This window comes from Delphinapterus leucas, chromosome 10, assembly GCF_059928025.1.
Source record: "Delphinapterus leucas isolate spDelLeu-1000000601 "Yukka" chromosome 10, BTC_Dleu_Yukka2, whole genome shotgun sequence".
Taxonomy (NCBI): domain Eukaryota; kingdom Metazoa; phylum Chordata; class Mammalia; order Artiodactyla; family Monodontidae; genus Delphinapterus; species Delphinapterus leucas.
The window spans coordinates 340,414-354,045 of record NC_143138.1 but is presented as its reverse complement, the minus strand read 5'-3'; the positions used below and the strand labels follow the sequence as shown (position 1 = coordinate 354,045).

The 13,632-nt window shown below is 40.9% G+C and overlaps 1 protein-coding gene across 10 annotated transcripts in view; it reads left to right on the top strand.

The window, feature by feature from the left end:
- EXOC2 (exocyst complex component 2) overlaps window positions 1-13,632 on the top strand; it is a 155,924-nt gene that overhangs the window by 107,025 nt on the left and 35,267 nt on the right. For 9 of the 10 annotated variants that reach the window (XM_030760199.2, XM_030760200.2, XM_089918183.1 and 6 more), the window contains 2 exons: window positions 22-88; window positions 3,849-3,965. In XM_030760199.2, the coding sequence (XP_030616059.2) occupies window positions 22-88; window positions 3,849-3,965 (184 nt within the window). The remainder of the gene's footprint in view (window positions 1-21; window positions 89-3,848; window positions 3,966-13,632) is intronic. The other variant, XM_089918181.1, reaches the window with a different exon arrangement.

The following is a 13,632-nucleotide window of genomic DNA, read 5'->3' as shown; positions in this document are numbered from 1 at the left end:
TTCTCTTACTTCTCTATTCAGTCTCTCCGTTGATGTTTCTTCTCCTGATTTGTTTGGAAGTATCCATGAAGACTTTAGTTTGACTTCTGTAAGTAAGATCATAAATAATTAAGATGATAAATAGAAAGTAAAATGTCATTTGTTATAAAGCATGTCATTATGACTGTTTCATAACTCAGTCTAAATTATTAATACTTTGTTACCACATTACTGATGTAGCATGCTACTGTTACTTTGGAGCTGTGTTTTATTTTGTGAAAGTTTTAGTAAAAATATAATTTTGTAAATATTCCGCACTTAAAAATCTTTTAGCTGAAGTTGCAGCTTAAGTAGCTCCGTCTCCTCTCTGCATTGTGTGGAGATCCTGAGTGTGGTACCCTGGTGCTTGAAAGCGGTGAGAGGAGGCAAAGGACAGGCACCATTTCTCCCCATTTTCCCTCTTTAAACAGAGAAGCTCTGCTTTTCTCTATTTTTTTTTTTTGTTGTTGTTGTTGTTGTTAAGTTCCCTAATAGCATTTTATTTGAACACAACACAAAATTCCATGGCAAAACCAAAACCAAATCACCTTTTCTATAAACACACATATATTTTAAACATATGCATGTGTTTAGCAATGATTCACACATACACTTTATCCTGTATGTGAATTTAGCTGTTGAAATTCAAACTCCAGCTATCCTAAAAAACAAACAAACAAAAAAAACAACCCTCTCTGGTTTGTCATTAGCTTGAATGATGTGTGTGTATGTGTATGTACCTGTCAAGAAAGAAAACATGTGAACTAAATTTCCTGCCATATATAATTTCTACAGTTATTATAAGTATGAATTCCTAAATAAGGATTTGTTATATTAGGAAAAATAGAGTTTAATCAAAGTAATTTTTTTTTAAAAGCTATTGTAGGTTTAATTACTTGGGTGACTAGGTAGATAACAGTACTGTTCATGAAGAGAATTCAGGAAGGAAATAGTTTCTAAAGAAAGATTAAAAATTCAGTTTGGGACCAGATGTGTTGAATGAGGGATGTTCAGGTGGGATGTCTAGTGGGTGATTGGACCCCAGGAGAGAGATCTAGGTACAGATTTGTGAGTCAGCAGTGTAAGGCCTGGGAGTGGATGAGAATACTAGGGAAAACGGTAGGAGGAGAGGAGGGCCAAATATATAAAAATAATATTGAGGGTGCCAGTATTTAAGGGAAGGCCTGAGGCAGAGAGCCTGGAAGTTCCCTGAGAAGGAAGAATCAGGGAAGGAAATCCAGGGACAGGTGGGAGAGCGCGTTTAAGCAAAGGAATATTTAACGGTATCGCAGACTGACAGAGCATCAGGCCAGGTCAGACAGAAGCCAGGCCTCGTGGGAGGGCGTGTGGATGGCCGAGGGGCAGCTGCCTGCGCTGGGTCAGGGATGAGTGGCAGCTGAGGAGGGCTATGTGGTGAGTTCAAACCGTTCTCCCGCTGTGAATGGGAGAGAAGGACATGCGAGGAAGGATCCTTCTCAGTGGAGAAAGGCCTTGCTGCCTGTCTGGCCAACCACGTTTCTTCTGGGTCTTTTGGGACAAGCCTAATTTCTAGGTGACTATCTTCCCAGTATTTGGAGCAGCTGCCATGTGCTCACAAGTTCCCTTCTTGAGCTAACACGGCTTGCTCTGAGCCCAGGACTCCCCCAGAACCATGCCTTCGCCTCCTCTCCTCTGTCACCCAGAGCCCTGCATGCTTCGCACTTGCTTCTGCTGGTCACTGGACCTTCTCTGTCCCATTTCACTCTCCTGAAATTGTTCCAGATTTGGAACCAAATTCAGTTCCTGTGTTTTTCCCCATTGGATGATACCGTGTTAGATTTGGTCCAGGTAATTGAGATCTTCTTAGGGTCTTGTCCTGTTATCCAGCAGAGAGGCACCTTGTGGGAAGAAAGGGCTAGGTTTCTGGTTCGCTTGCTGGTCTGCTGCTTACTGACAGAAGAACCTCGGGCATGCCACGGAGGGTGGCCTGATGGCCGCATCACAGAGATGCTGTGGGGTAGCCAGAACAGTACACAAGGCCGTGCAGTCCTCAGTCTGCAGGTACTGCCATGGATAGGTTGAGTTGTTATTTTCAAGCATGTGTATTCATCTGAGTTGTTTGTCAGCTTTTGATGAGTCATTCAATTTTAAGAATTTGATTATTTGTCAGGTTTTCTTCCCACTTTTGTTTCCTGTGATTGGTTATATTTGAGGAAAAAATACACTTACTAAGAGTAAGACTTCAAATCACTCAAATAGTTTTTCCATTCTGGGGGAAGAACCATTCAGATTACAAGGGTAAAAATCAACCAGAGTTAATTAATGAAGAGGGCAGAGAAGGTGTGGCGGGCTGGGGTGGGCAGCTGGGAGGCGGTGCCTGGAGGGTAATTAAGGATTGATCGTGGGGCTGAGAGACCAGTTGAGATATTTGGGATGCCACTGCTCAGCGTGGCTGATGAAGTGTCACGGTGACTTTATGTCACACGCTTTACAAGGGCCACATAACAGTGACAGCTAGCTGTGGGCAGGGGTCTGGGCCTCCCCCAGCCTCACGTGTCACCTCCTGGTGCCCACCTCACGCGGTTTGAACACAGAACGTGGACGAGGAGTAGACGCACAGCACATTTGTTTTAGGCTTTTTTTTGCCGCCACTTCCTGTCCATAGAGTCATTCAGGCCACTGACAAACTTTCATTGCTTTGAAAGCACTGTAATACTTCCTGGGCCTTTTAATTATATTTGTTGATGACCACAAAAGGCAGCAAATCGGCCACACTCTGCCAGAACTAAACAGTAAAATTTTAAATAAAGACATGGAAAGTTTTACACATTTTGAGGGAGCTGAATGGAATTCTTGGGTGATCCAGGCTCAGTGAGCCTAGCCCTGTGGTCTGTGCACCTGCCAGGGCCTGGTTATTCCCACCTGCCTTCCTGACATTAACCTAAGCTACCCTGATTAGTACACAGCAGCGATCAAAGTATGGGTGAGAGCTTCTCCTAGGAAGGAGTTCTGCCTTAGTTTTTAGTCAAGGATCTAAACCAAGGCCCTAAGTTAGTCACAGTGGTTCCAGAGAAGCCCTCACGCCTGAGGGAGCAGGGACAGTGCTCAGACAGCCCCAAGAACAGTGACAGTGCCATTCCTAGAACTGTATTTAGAAAGCCAGTTCTTCTGAACTCTGAGAGGATGATTGATTCATCAGCCTGGGGGGTCTGGTAATTTTGATACAAGTCACCTTAAACAGCGGGAAGCCTGGGGAGTGTAGACCGGCACCCTGCATGGCTGACCGGGGGAGAGTCCCCGTAAGAGGGAGACTCTTCTACATAAGAAATTCTGTGAAGGCCTGGTGTTTGAAGGAGCCCATCTATGGATGGCATTACAATTCTCTTCCAAGTTATAAGAAATTTAGAAATTATTTTCTGAGAGTTTCTCCATTTTTTGGTAGTTCTTTTTAAATACCCATTTTTATAGCTTTTTTGGGGTGCAAAACGTATGAAGTGGAATAACCAATAAAGTAGAATCCCTTTCCTAAGAAAGCAGCTATCCTGTTTTTCTAGTTTACTGTGTTGCATCAGTCTGTTTTTCCATACAGCTGATAAATTTCAAAAGGAATTTGAGTCAAACATTGTTTGGCTCTATAGTGTGTTATGTCATAGTGAGCAATTAGTAGAATTATAGAACTGTATTGTGTTTCTCCCTCTTACTGGAAAGAAGGAACCAAGAAAAACAAAGTATTGAATATTGATATTAAACACCAAGAGATTATAATTAAATTTAACAAGTGATAAATGTTATCTGTTAGACTTTCAATTTGTTACTCTAAATATTTTTCTAAAAATTTGTATTGGTTTTAGGAACAGAGACTTTTAATAGTCCTGAGTAATTGCTGCTACCTTGAACGTCACACCTTCCGAAATATCGCAGAACATTTTGAAAAGCACAACTTCCAGGGAATAGAAAAAATAACACAGGTAAATGGATCGCGTTAAATGGACAAGTGGTGGTGTCATCTGCTTCGTTCCCAGCTGTTTCCTCAGCCCCCCACCCCCGCTCCTCCCCGTGCCCGGTCCCTCCTTCTCACAGCTCACCGGAGTCACTGAGGTAATGCTCTCCTCTTTCTCTAGAGCAAAGCCCTCTCAAGGTTAGAGCTTTTCAAAACTGAGGGAGGAAAAGGAAAGAAAGGCTTCAAACCCAGATCTTGAGGAGTCATCTCTGATTTGGCTTCTTTTAGGTTAAAGCTTTTACTTCTAGCCGACAGCAAACCCTGAGCTTGCAGAGCCACCTCTTCTTCCTCCCTCCCGCTCCAGGGCGCCACAGCATTGCTTCTGCTTGCCTGCCAGAGCACACGCACACACGCGTGCGTGCACACACACTCGTGCACGCGGGCACAGCTCTAGGTTGCTTTGTCTTACCTGAAAAGTACATACCCTCCACTCTCCAGTCCTGCCTGTAGAAAGGTGGACAAAAATGAGCCCTGTATAAATCAATGGAGTAGTTTTTTTTAGTGTTACACTTTGTTGATTCTATTTTTCAAGTAAGCAGAAAAGGAAAAAGTGAAGTAATCATGTTATTATTAAAGGCTGCTTGGTTCCTGGACAAAAGTTTATCAGATTTCTAAGTAAAACTAAGCTAGAACCACTTTTCTAATGTCAGTACAGTTTTCTCAGTGCAAAGAATAAGAAAGATAGTGATCTTGTTAATCTTATAATCAGAAAGTGCTCTTGATGGATTGCATACTTTTTACAAATGATGGTTCCAGTTCATGAACTAGATTGGGATTTTTTTTTCAAAGATTGAAAATGTCAGAGTGGGTGGCTGTGTCTTGTTTTCTTGCCTTTTCGTAAAGATTAATCATCCTGATGAGAAATGTTGTGACTTAAGACTTTAGGGCCAAATGTCGAGTTTATTTCCAGAAATTTTTGTGTTGAGAACTGCAAGGTGCTCTCTTGCAGTAGAAAGTTAGTATTTGTAGAAAGTGGGCATTTTATTTTTATGCAGTAACAATAATGACACTAACATTATTATTGAAGAAATCTTTTATCATTTTAAAAATATATGAAGTGATTAGGAACTGCATATAACAAGCAGGGAGATTTTTAGGTTTTTACAAAGTTATGAGTGGGAATTATCTGTTAGGTTCAGTTTGTATCATTAGGAAGAAGAATGAAATTGACATGCAGATGGGCTTTGATGTCCTTCCCAGCCTTTGTCCAGATTGTTCTGAGACAAGGTGATATGCAGGATCTGGGGGTGGGCTATTTTGGGCACTCAGAATTTGGAATTGAATATTTTGAAATCATTCAGTTGAGTATTAAAGCAATAGACAGTAAACTAGATTTATAGTGTTTGTGCCGATTCTGTTTTTTATGAGTGAATTCATTAATTTCATGATGACGATCAAGTAAAATATATTTCTTGAATTAAGGTATAAAAGTTGCCAACTGCCACTGTTTTTCACGGTTCCTTTCTCAAATGACAGGTAGCTCGGGAGGCCCAGATCCTAGAACAATCCCAGGGCACGTGGGTCCCATGAACATTGGTTATCTGTTCTCAGGCTCTGCTCTGCTCTCGGAGGGAAGTGCTCACCGAGGGCTTCTGCCTGGTGTGCTTCTACCAGATGGGCCCCACCTCTCTCAGGTCTCCTTCAGGCTGCGGGTGGGGACTTTGCCAAGGGTCCTCCAGGCATAGTTCCTTCTGCTTTCTTGCTCCGCCAGGAGCTCTACCAGGAGCGGCACAGAGATGGCCAGCCTCTTCAGTCCCCTTTGTCTCGGTCTCCATCTTCAAGAGTAGAATTAATTTTTACATAGGAACAGTACGTGCATAATCACGCTTGTTAGGCGTTTATTAAAATTTAATCATCACTCATCCTTTAAAGCTAGAATGATTTTATATACACAGTTTTATTTGATGAAAATAGCTCTGTGAAGTAATCAAGGAAAGTATTATTAACTCCATTTTTTTCATGCAGAAAAATGCTCGGAGAGGTTAATGCCTTGACCCGTAAACAGCAGAGCAGAGCAGGACTCAAAATTAAGTTTTCTCATGCTAAATCCAGAATGCTTTCTGGCCAAGCACCATACATATATTAAGATAAAGAACAAAATTGTTTCCATGAAAGCACACCAAAGGAATAGGACATGAAGCCGGTTGATAAATGTATATCATTTCGGACTTGATGAAACAACATTAAATAATAAACATTAAATTTATCAGATCAGAGTATCAAACTCCTCTTTCCCTACAAGTTACGTCCTTTAAAATAGGCCCCATTGCAGGCCTTCAGTGGATGTGCTGTTTGGAGCCCGTACAGCAGGTGCCAGCCCTTGAGTACTCTGTGCGTTTCCACGTGCAGGGCCAGCGCCTTTGAGTTTTCCTCAAGTCTTGGAAGTGTTTTTCCAGTCACGCATTTTTTTCTTTATTATAAAAGTAAGACCTAGTTATCATTTTTTAAAAAGAGAAATACTGAAAATCTAAAAAAATTTTTAAATCATCTATAATGCGCCAAAGATGAACACTGTCTTATTTTAGTATATATAATTAGTGTCTTATATATACCATATACCTGTGTGTATATATGTTATAAAAAATATATGAAACATTTTCCGCAATTCTGTTTACCTTGAATGTATCTTTTTCTATCAGCTCTTCTGTTGTGAGCGCTTTTCCATTTTTATTAACTATTTTTGTAAAGATGAGTTTTATGGCTTTATATTTGTTAGTGCAGATGTACCATTTTCTAATTTTTATTATTTTAACTTTTTTCCTGCTGGTTATTTTCGTTGTTGTTACTGAGAGGGGAAGATAGTCTTTGGTCACATTTCTTACTTCCTCACAGTGGATTCTTACAACTCGGAGTACAACTCCAAAGACTCCTGGTGGGGTTTGCCAGATTGCTTTCCAGAAGCCGGTCTCACCACATTTGGCCATCATCGCTGATTATAGTTTCTAATTTGATAGGTAAACATACTCTTTCATGGTATTTTCATCTGCATGCCTTTCTCTGCTTGGTAGGTTAACACTTTTTCATATGCTCATTGACTGTTTACAGAGTTTTGCGTTCTAAGTGTGCACCCCAGGTTAACCACAAATCCTTAATTCTTTGAGACCTTTGAGAAAGGAAAACCAGAGCTATATGCTTAATAAACCTTAGCTTGTAATTTTATTGCGGTAGCTGTAATTACATAATTCCAAGGAATTTTTTTTTACATATATTTTAACCTGTGCCAGTCTTTTAAAAGGAATTATCTAATTTAGAGTTTGGATAATTGCAGATTTTTGACCGACTCAGGAAGGTAGTCATAATGGCCATTAAAGTCTGGCATGAAATGCTTGATTGAGGTTTTATTTGAAGCCCCTAAATCTCTTCCAGGTATTCCAACATGGAGGTGGAGAAAGGACAGGTGTTTTGTTTTTGTTCTTTTTAAATATGTCCAGGGAGGGTCCTTTACAGCAATCAGTTTTAAAGGTTTTTGAGTCACTTGAACCATGGGTACCATATTTTACATATTTGATTATTTTTAGCTTAATTGTATATAATTGTCTTTTTTTGCTGCTGTTTTTATTTATTCTAGTTAAAACTTTGTTTTTTAATACAACTTTTAAAAGTCAAACTCCATTTACAGTTATTACAAAATATTGGCTCTATTCCCCATGTTGTACAGTATTATACTTGAGGCTATCTTACACCCAGTAGTTTGTACCTCCCCTCCACCACTGGTAACCACTAGTTTGTTCTCTATATCTTGGAGTCTGTTTCTTTTTTGCTTCAGTCACTAGTTTGTTGTCTTTTTTTAGATTCCACATATAAGTGATATCATCCGATATTTGTCTGACTTATTTCACTAAGCATAATGCCCTCCAGGTCCATCTGTGTTGCTGCAAATGGCAGAATTTCATTCTTTTTATGGCTGAGTAGTATTCCATTGTATACAGAGACCACATCTTTCTCCATTCACCTTTCAGTGGGCACTTGGATGCTTTCAAGTCTTGGCCGTTATACGTAGTGCTGCTGTTTTTTCACATAGATGTTGTTTCAGAGATGAGAGAGAAGCTAAAAGTCTGTTTGGAAAGTTGGGGATGTGCAGGGCATAAGTGAGTAAAACCATTGATTCACCACTTGGGCGCAGGATGTGGGTTCTGAAGTCAAAACCTTGAACCCTGGCAGATAAAATTCAACCACTGGAGTTGTCTTTCACCCCACTCCTCTTCCCATTTCTGTCCTCATGCGGGCGCTCTGGGCCCTCCTCAGTCTCTTCTCATCTACTCCCTCCGTCCCTTTGTCAGTGGTGCCCGTGATCTTTAACCTGCAGGCCGTTCCTAGGCTTCGGATCTGTTTCCTACGAGACGTCTTCGCTGGAAGTTCCCCTGGGATATCAGGTCATTGTGTCCAAACCAAAATGGCCCTCCTCCTTCATGCCAGCCCCTTTCTGTGCGTCCTTGTCTCAGGCGGCCAGCTGGGCCCTGGGGGTGTTCTGGCCTCCATCTCTCGTGAGGGCTGATGAGCGTCCTCTGAACCTGTCTCTACCTGGTTGGCTCTTCCTGCTCAGGCCCGGCCCTTCATCAGCCGACCACTGTGCTTTCGCAGGAGCCTCGCTCCCTGACGCTCTGTGCCCTAAGTCCCTTCGCTCTGCACCATCCTTCAACTCCCGTCTCAGATGCAGGTGTCTCGTCCCACAGAGAGCCTCCTGTGGCATGGCCCTGTCCTGTTCCCCCAAAGCGTGCACGGGCGAGGCCCTCTGCTCTTCTTGTGGTGCTTCCTTCAGATGCTGGAGTCGCATTTGACACCTCACATTGTGACTACTTTAATGTTGGTTTGCTTCTTTACTCGACTAAGTTCTTTTCAAATATTTCTGTATGAAATGTTTTATCCCTACAGAGGAATAGCTCTTGTGTAGATGTGAATTAGAAGAAATTGCAGCTGAAGAAATGCAGTGTTGTGATCAGGACCCTCGGTGCACATTTGCATCACCTCCCTCCCCTGGTAGAGTCACTTCTGCGTTTTGTGGTTCCTGATTAACACGTTGTTTACTGTTACCTGTTTCTGAGTTTTAAATAGCATCAGTGGGATCACAGGCGTGCATTTTTCTGTGACTCCTCTTTCTACTCAGTACTGTTTTTGAGGTTTATCCATGTTGCTGCATGTAGGTTATGCTAATTTGTAAAATAAGTTAGAGTGTCTCCTTTTTTCTTCTTCTGAGAGTTTATATAGAGTTGGAATTACAGTATTCGTTATCTGAATACTTAGAAGAATTCTGGTAAAACTTTCTGGGGCTGTATTTTCTTTGTGAGACAGTTTTTAATGACTGGTTCATTTTCTTTAATGGTTAAAGAACCATTCAGGCTTTCCGTTTCCTCTTGTTAATTTGGGTCATCTGTGTTTTTCTTGGACTTTGTCCATTTTGCCTAAATTTTCAAATGTATTGGCATAAAATCGTTTTATAATAGTTCCATATTCTTGCAATCTCAACTGCATCTACAGTTATGACCCCCTTTTATACTTAATGTTGCATGCTTAATATTTTAGTCTTTTTTTCGATCAGCTTTGCCAGAACCTTTTCAAGAGCCAACCTCTGTCTTCACTGATCTCTCTTCGCATCCTTGTTTTCTGAGGCAGTAACTTGGGTGCTGAGCTTAATTGTTTTGTCTACACAGCTCACTGATTCCAAACCTTTCTCCTTTTTCATATGAACATTTAAGGCTATGAATTTCCCTCTCTCTAGTGGTGTGCCGCATGCTAACACATGGTGTTCTGATTGTTCAGTTTGTATTTCCCAATTTTAATTGTGTGTTTTCCTTTGACACATCAGTATGTAGAGGTGTGATTTTAAATTTCCAAGTTGAGGGAGCAGCTAGTTTCCATATTGGGAGTTCGTTTTTTCTTTGTTAGAGATTTCTGACTTAAGTGTTCTGATGTCAGAATATCATGTTTTTAACTTTGTGGAAACTTGCTCTGCAGATATACATGGTGAGCTTTCTTAAATACTCTACCTTGCTTGAAAAGATTGTCCTTCAGTTTTGAATACCAGGTTCCGTTTGCGTCTGTTAGACCCAAAGTGTGAATTGTTCATATCTGTTCCTTTTGTTTGTTTGTGTGGTCTTTAATCTGTCCATTACTGAGAAAGACGTAGTACAGTCTCTCTTTGGCTACTTTTACTTTTTAGATATTTTCTTCACCTCTAGCATTCTGTAGTTCAACTATGATGTGTCTCTTGGTATGATTTTTTTTTTTTTTTTTTTTTTGCCTTTTTGCCTTTTTGCCTTGACTCTGATTGATACTTTTAAGCAGTCCTGGAAAATTCTCAGCCATTACCTCGTCAAAAATTCTCCCCCTGGGCTTCCCTGGTGGCGCAGTGGTTGAGAGTCCGCCTGCCGATGCAGGGGACATGGGTTCGTGCCCCGGTCCGGGAAGATCCCACGTGGCGTGGAGTGGCTGGGCTGAGCCTGCACGTCTGGAGCCTGTGCTCCGCAATGGGAGAGACCACAACAGTCAGAGGCCTGCAAAAAAAAAAAAAAATTCTCCCCTGTTCACTCTTTTCTCCCTTCAAGAATTCCTGTTGGATCATATCAGACCTTATATTCTCCATGTCTCTTACCTTCTTCTTTCATGTTTTTTCCCTCATCTTTAAATACTCTGTAATGGTTAGGAATATTTCTTCAGATCTCTCTTCTCATCCACTGCTGCTTCTGTTATGTCTAATCTTGCTGAAATTTGCTGTCTGTTGACATTTTATTAAAGTTGTTTTTCATTCCCAGAAACTATTTTTGGTTTTTGTTACTAAGTCAGGGAAAAGTATTAACTTACTCTGGAATAGTACACTTTGAAACATTATACCAGTGTAGGAGATGGTGGTGGTAAAGTGCTTTCCAGTGGCCCTCAGATGGTTCTGCGTAGGTGGCCAAGTCAGCTGCAGGCTATAGTCAAGTAAATGGAGAGGGATTTTTGCAGTCAGGTGAAGCCTGATTAATGGGATGTGAGCTGGCTGACTTGATTATAAAAAATTCACAGAAAACGAACAGTTGGGGAATATATAGATCATAATCAGTCACAGGTTAGAACCACGGCAGAAGGAAGATGAGGGGAAGTGGCTCCCGACAGCAAGTCCTAGGTGGTCCTTCTGTGTCAGAGTGACAGGATGTCCTGCTTTATCACAGCTTGCTCTTTTGTTTTAATAGTGCCACCTCTACTAGGGATTAAAGGTTTATTTTTTAAAATTAACTATTTACTTGGCATTTATTTGGTCCACATTTGACAAGTTATGGTTCAGTAACATGAAGGAATGTCAGTTCACTGTCCAGCCATCTGTTTGTAAAGAATTAAAAATATATTAATTTGACTGAAACTAGTAATCCAGATTCAGTTGCATAGAGATTCTGATTATAGTTTGATGAGTTTATTTCTGTAGAGCTGGCTCAGTTAAATGCACTCTTTCTGCCATCTTTGAAATGAAAATAACAGGGCTTTTTTCCTGCTGTTTTTTTCTTTCTCAGAAACTTATTTTTTTTAGAAGTATTCCTTCCAAAAAGTTTTTAAAATAGTAAACCAGAAAATTTAAGTTGGAAACATTAAATCACAACAATGAGATGATTTTACATTTCGTTAACTATTTTGAGTGAGCTACAGACCCTTGTGTAGACACCAGGGAAGCAGGGCATCCGCCATCTGCGTTTTGTTCCTGGACGTGCCCCCCGTGACCACGTGTGACATCGGAGCACCTTGACCTGCACGTTGCTGCCAAAGAGAGAGCTGGTAGATCATCACAAGCCTCTAAAATGCTGCCTCCTAACACGCTCTGTATTTCTCCATGTTATTACTGGTTGTTGAACTACAGTTGACCTTGAACTACTTATGCACTGGGGTTAGGGTGCTGACCCTCCACCCAGTCGTGTAACTTAGAGTCAGCCCTCTGTATCCACCCTCCCTGTCTGCGGGTTCGTACAGTACGGTAGTATTTACTACCGAGAAAAATCCACATATCCGTGGACCTGCACAGCTCAAACCTGTGTGAGAACACCTATTTCTAATTACATAACTGTTGAATTAGCACCCTTTTTTCCCCTTTTCCATTAGAGACGGCTGGCCTGGAAGCCGTCCGGCCCCACCTTCCCTGAGAAGCTTTTCAGCCCCTTAGCAGTGCCCTGGTCACTCTTGCTCCCTCTGCTTCCTTATCAGCCACATTCCGTGAACATTGGCTTTTGTATGTTTTCTTGTCTGTCTGCCCTACTGGACTGTGGTTTCCTTCCTAACAGAGTTTTTTTTCATGTAACTTTCATCCATCACTCTCAGGTGGTGGGTTCGTGATAGACAGACCCCATCCTTGCATAATAGGGTCAGGTGAACTCAGCTGACATCTGTGCTTCTCAGGTGGTATGAACAGGGCATTTGAAAAATGATAATCATAGCTGCTAGCATTTATTATGTATCTTAGATGTGCTACACAAGGCTCATAAATTATCATTTCTAATCCTCACAAAAAAATTTATGAGGTGAGTATCGTTGATTCTCATTGTTTCATTTGTCTGGTACCTATCTGTGCATACATTCATTTTCAACCTTTTTTCTTAAATTGAGATATACCTTATATACAGTAAAACATATAAATCTTAAGTGTATTAGATTGGTGACTTTTTGCACAGTACCCGCCACCCAGATCAAAATATAAAATGTTCTCCTTGTGCCAAGTCCCATGCAGTGGGACACCTGCATGGCACCCCTCTCACCACTGTCTGACTTCTGTCTGCACAGGTTAGTTTCACCTTTTCTTGAACTTCATGTAAAGTGGAGCCATACAATTTGTAGTCTCCTGTGTCTGGCTGCTTTTGCTCAGACCTAATCATTTCTGAGATTCAGCCAAATTGCGTGTCTATTACTGATCTATTTCTTTTATTGCAGAGTTTAGGTAACATATTTTGCTTACTCATTCTTGGTAATGGGCTTTGGGTTGTTTCCAGTTTTAGGTCTTTATGAATAAAGTTGCCGTGGGCACTGCTGTAAAAGTCTTTCTGTGGACATTTGTACTCTCTTATCTTACATATATTCCTAGAAGTGGAATTGCTGGTCATGGAATAAGTTGATAGAACCTCTGAGTATTCCCAAGTGGGGATATCCTTTACACTCAGCCAGCAACGTGTGAGTGTCCGGGTGCCCCACTTGCTCACTACCACTTCACATTCTGTTTTACTTTAGCCCGTCTCCTGGCTTTTGTTGGCGTTCCCTGATAAACAGTGATGTTAAGCATCTTTCTTATGCATTTAGCTGTTCATATTCAGGTACCGTCTTTAGAAGTGACTGTTCATTTCATTTGTTCATTTTTTAATTGGGTTGTTTACCTTTCTATTAGTGATGTTAGAAATCTGTGTATATCTTTGTCAGATATATATTCTTTGAGTAGAAATTTTAAATATTGATGAGGTTTATCTACTTTTACAAATGTTTAGTGTCTTTCATATCCTGTCAAAATCTTTACCTGCTCCAGTGTCCTGAATTTCTTTTTCCCAGAGGCTTTGTAGTTTTAACTGTTATCTTCAGGGAGATGATCTATCTCTTACTGAGTATTACATTGTGTTCATTATTACTATAATTATACGTATACTATGATAGCTTTATAGTATGCATTGAAAGGACAGTTGTGCTCTTTTTTC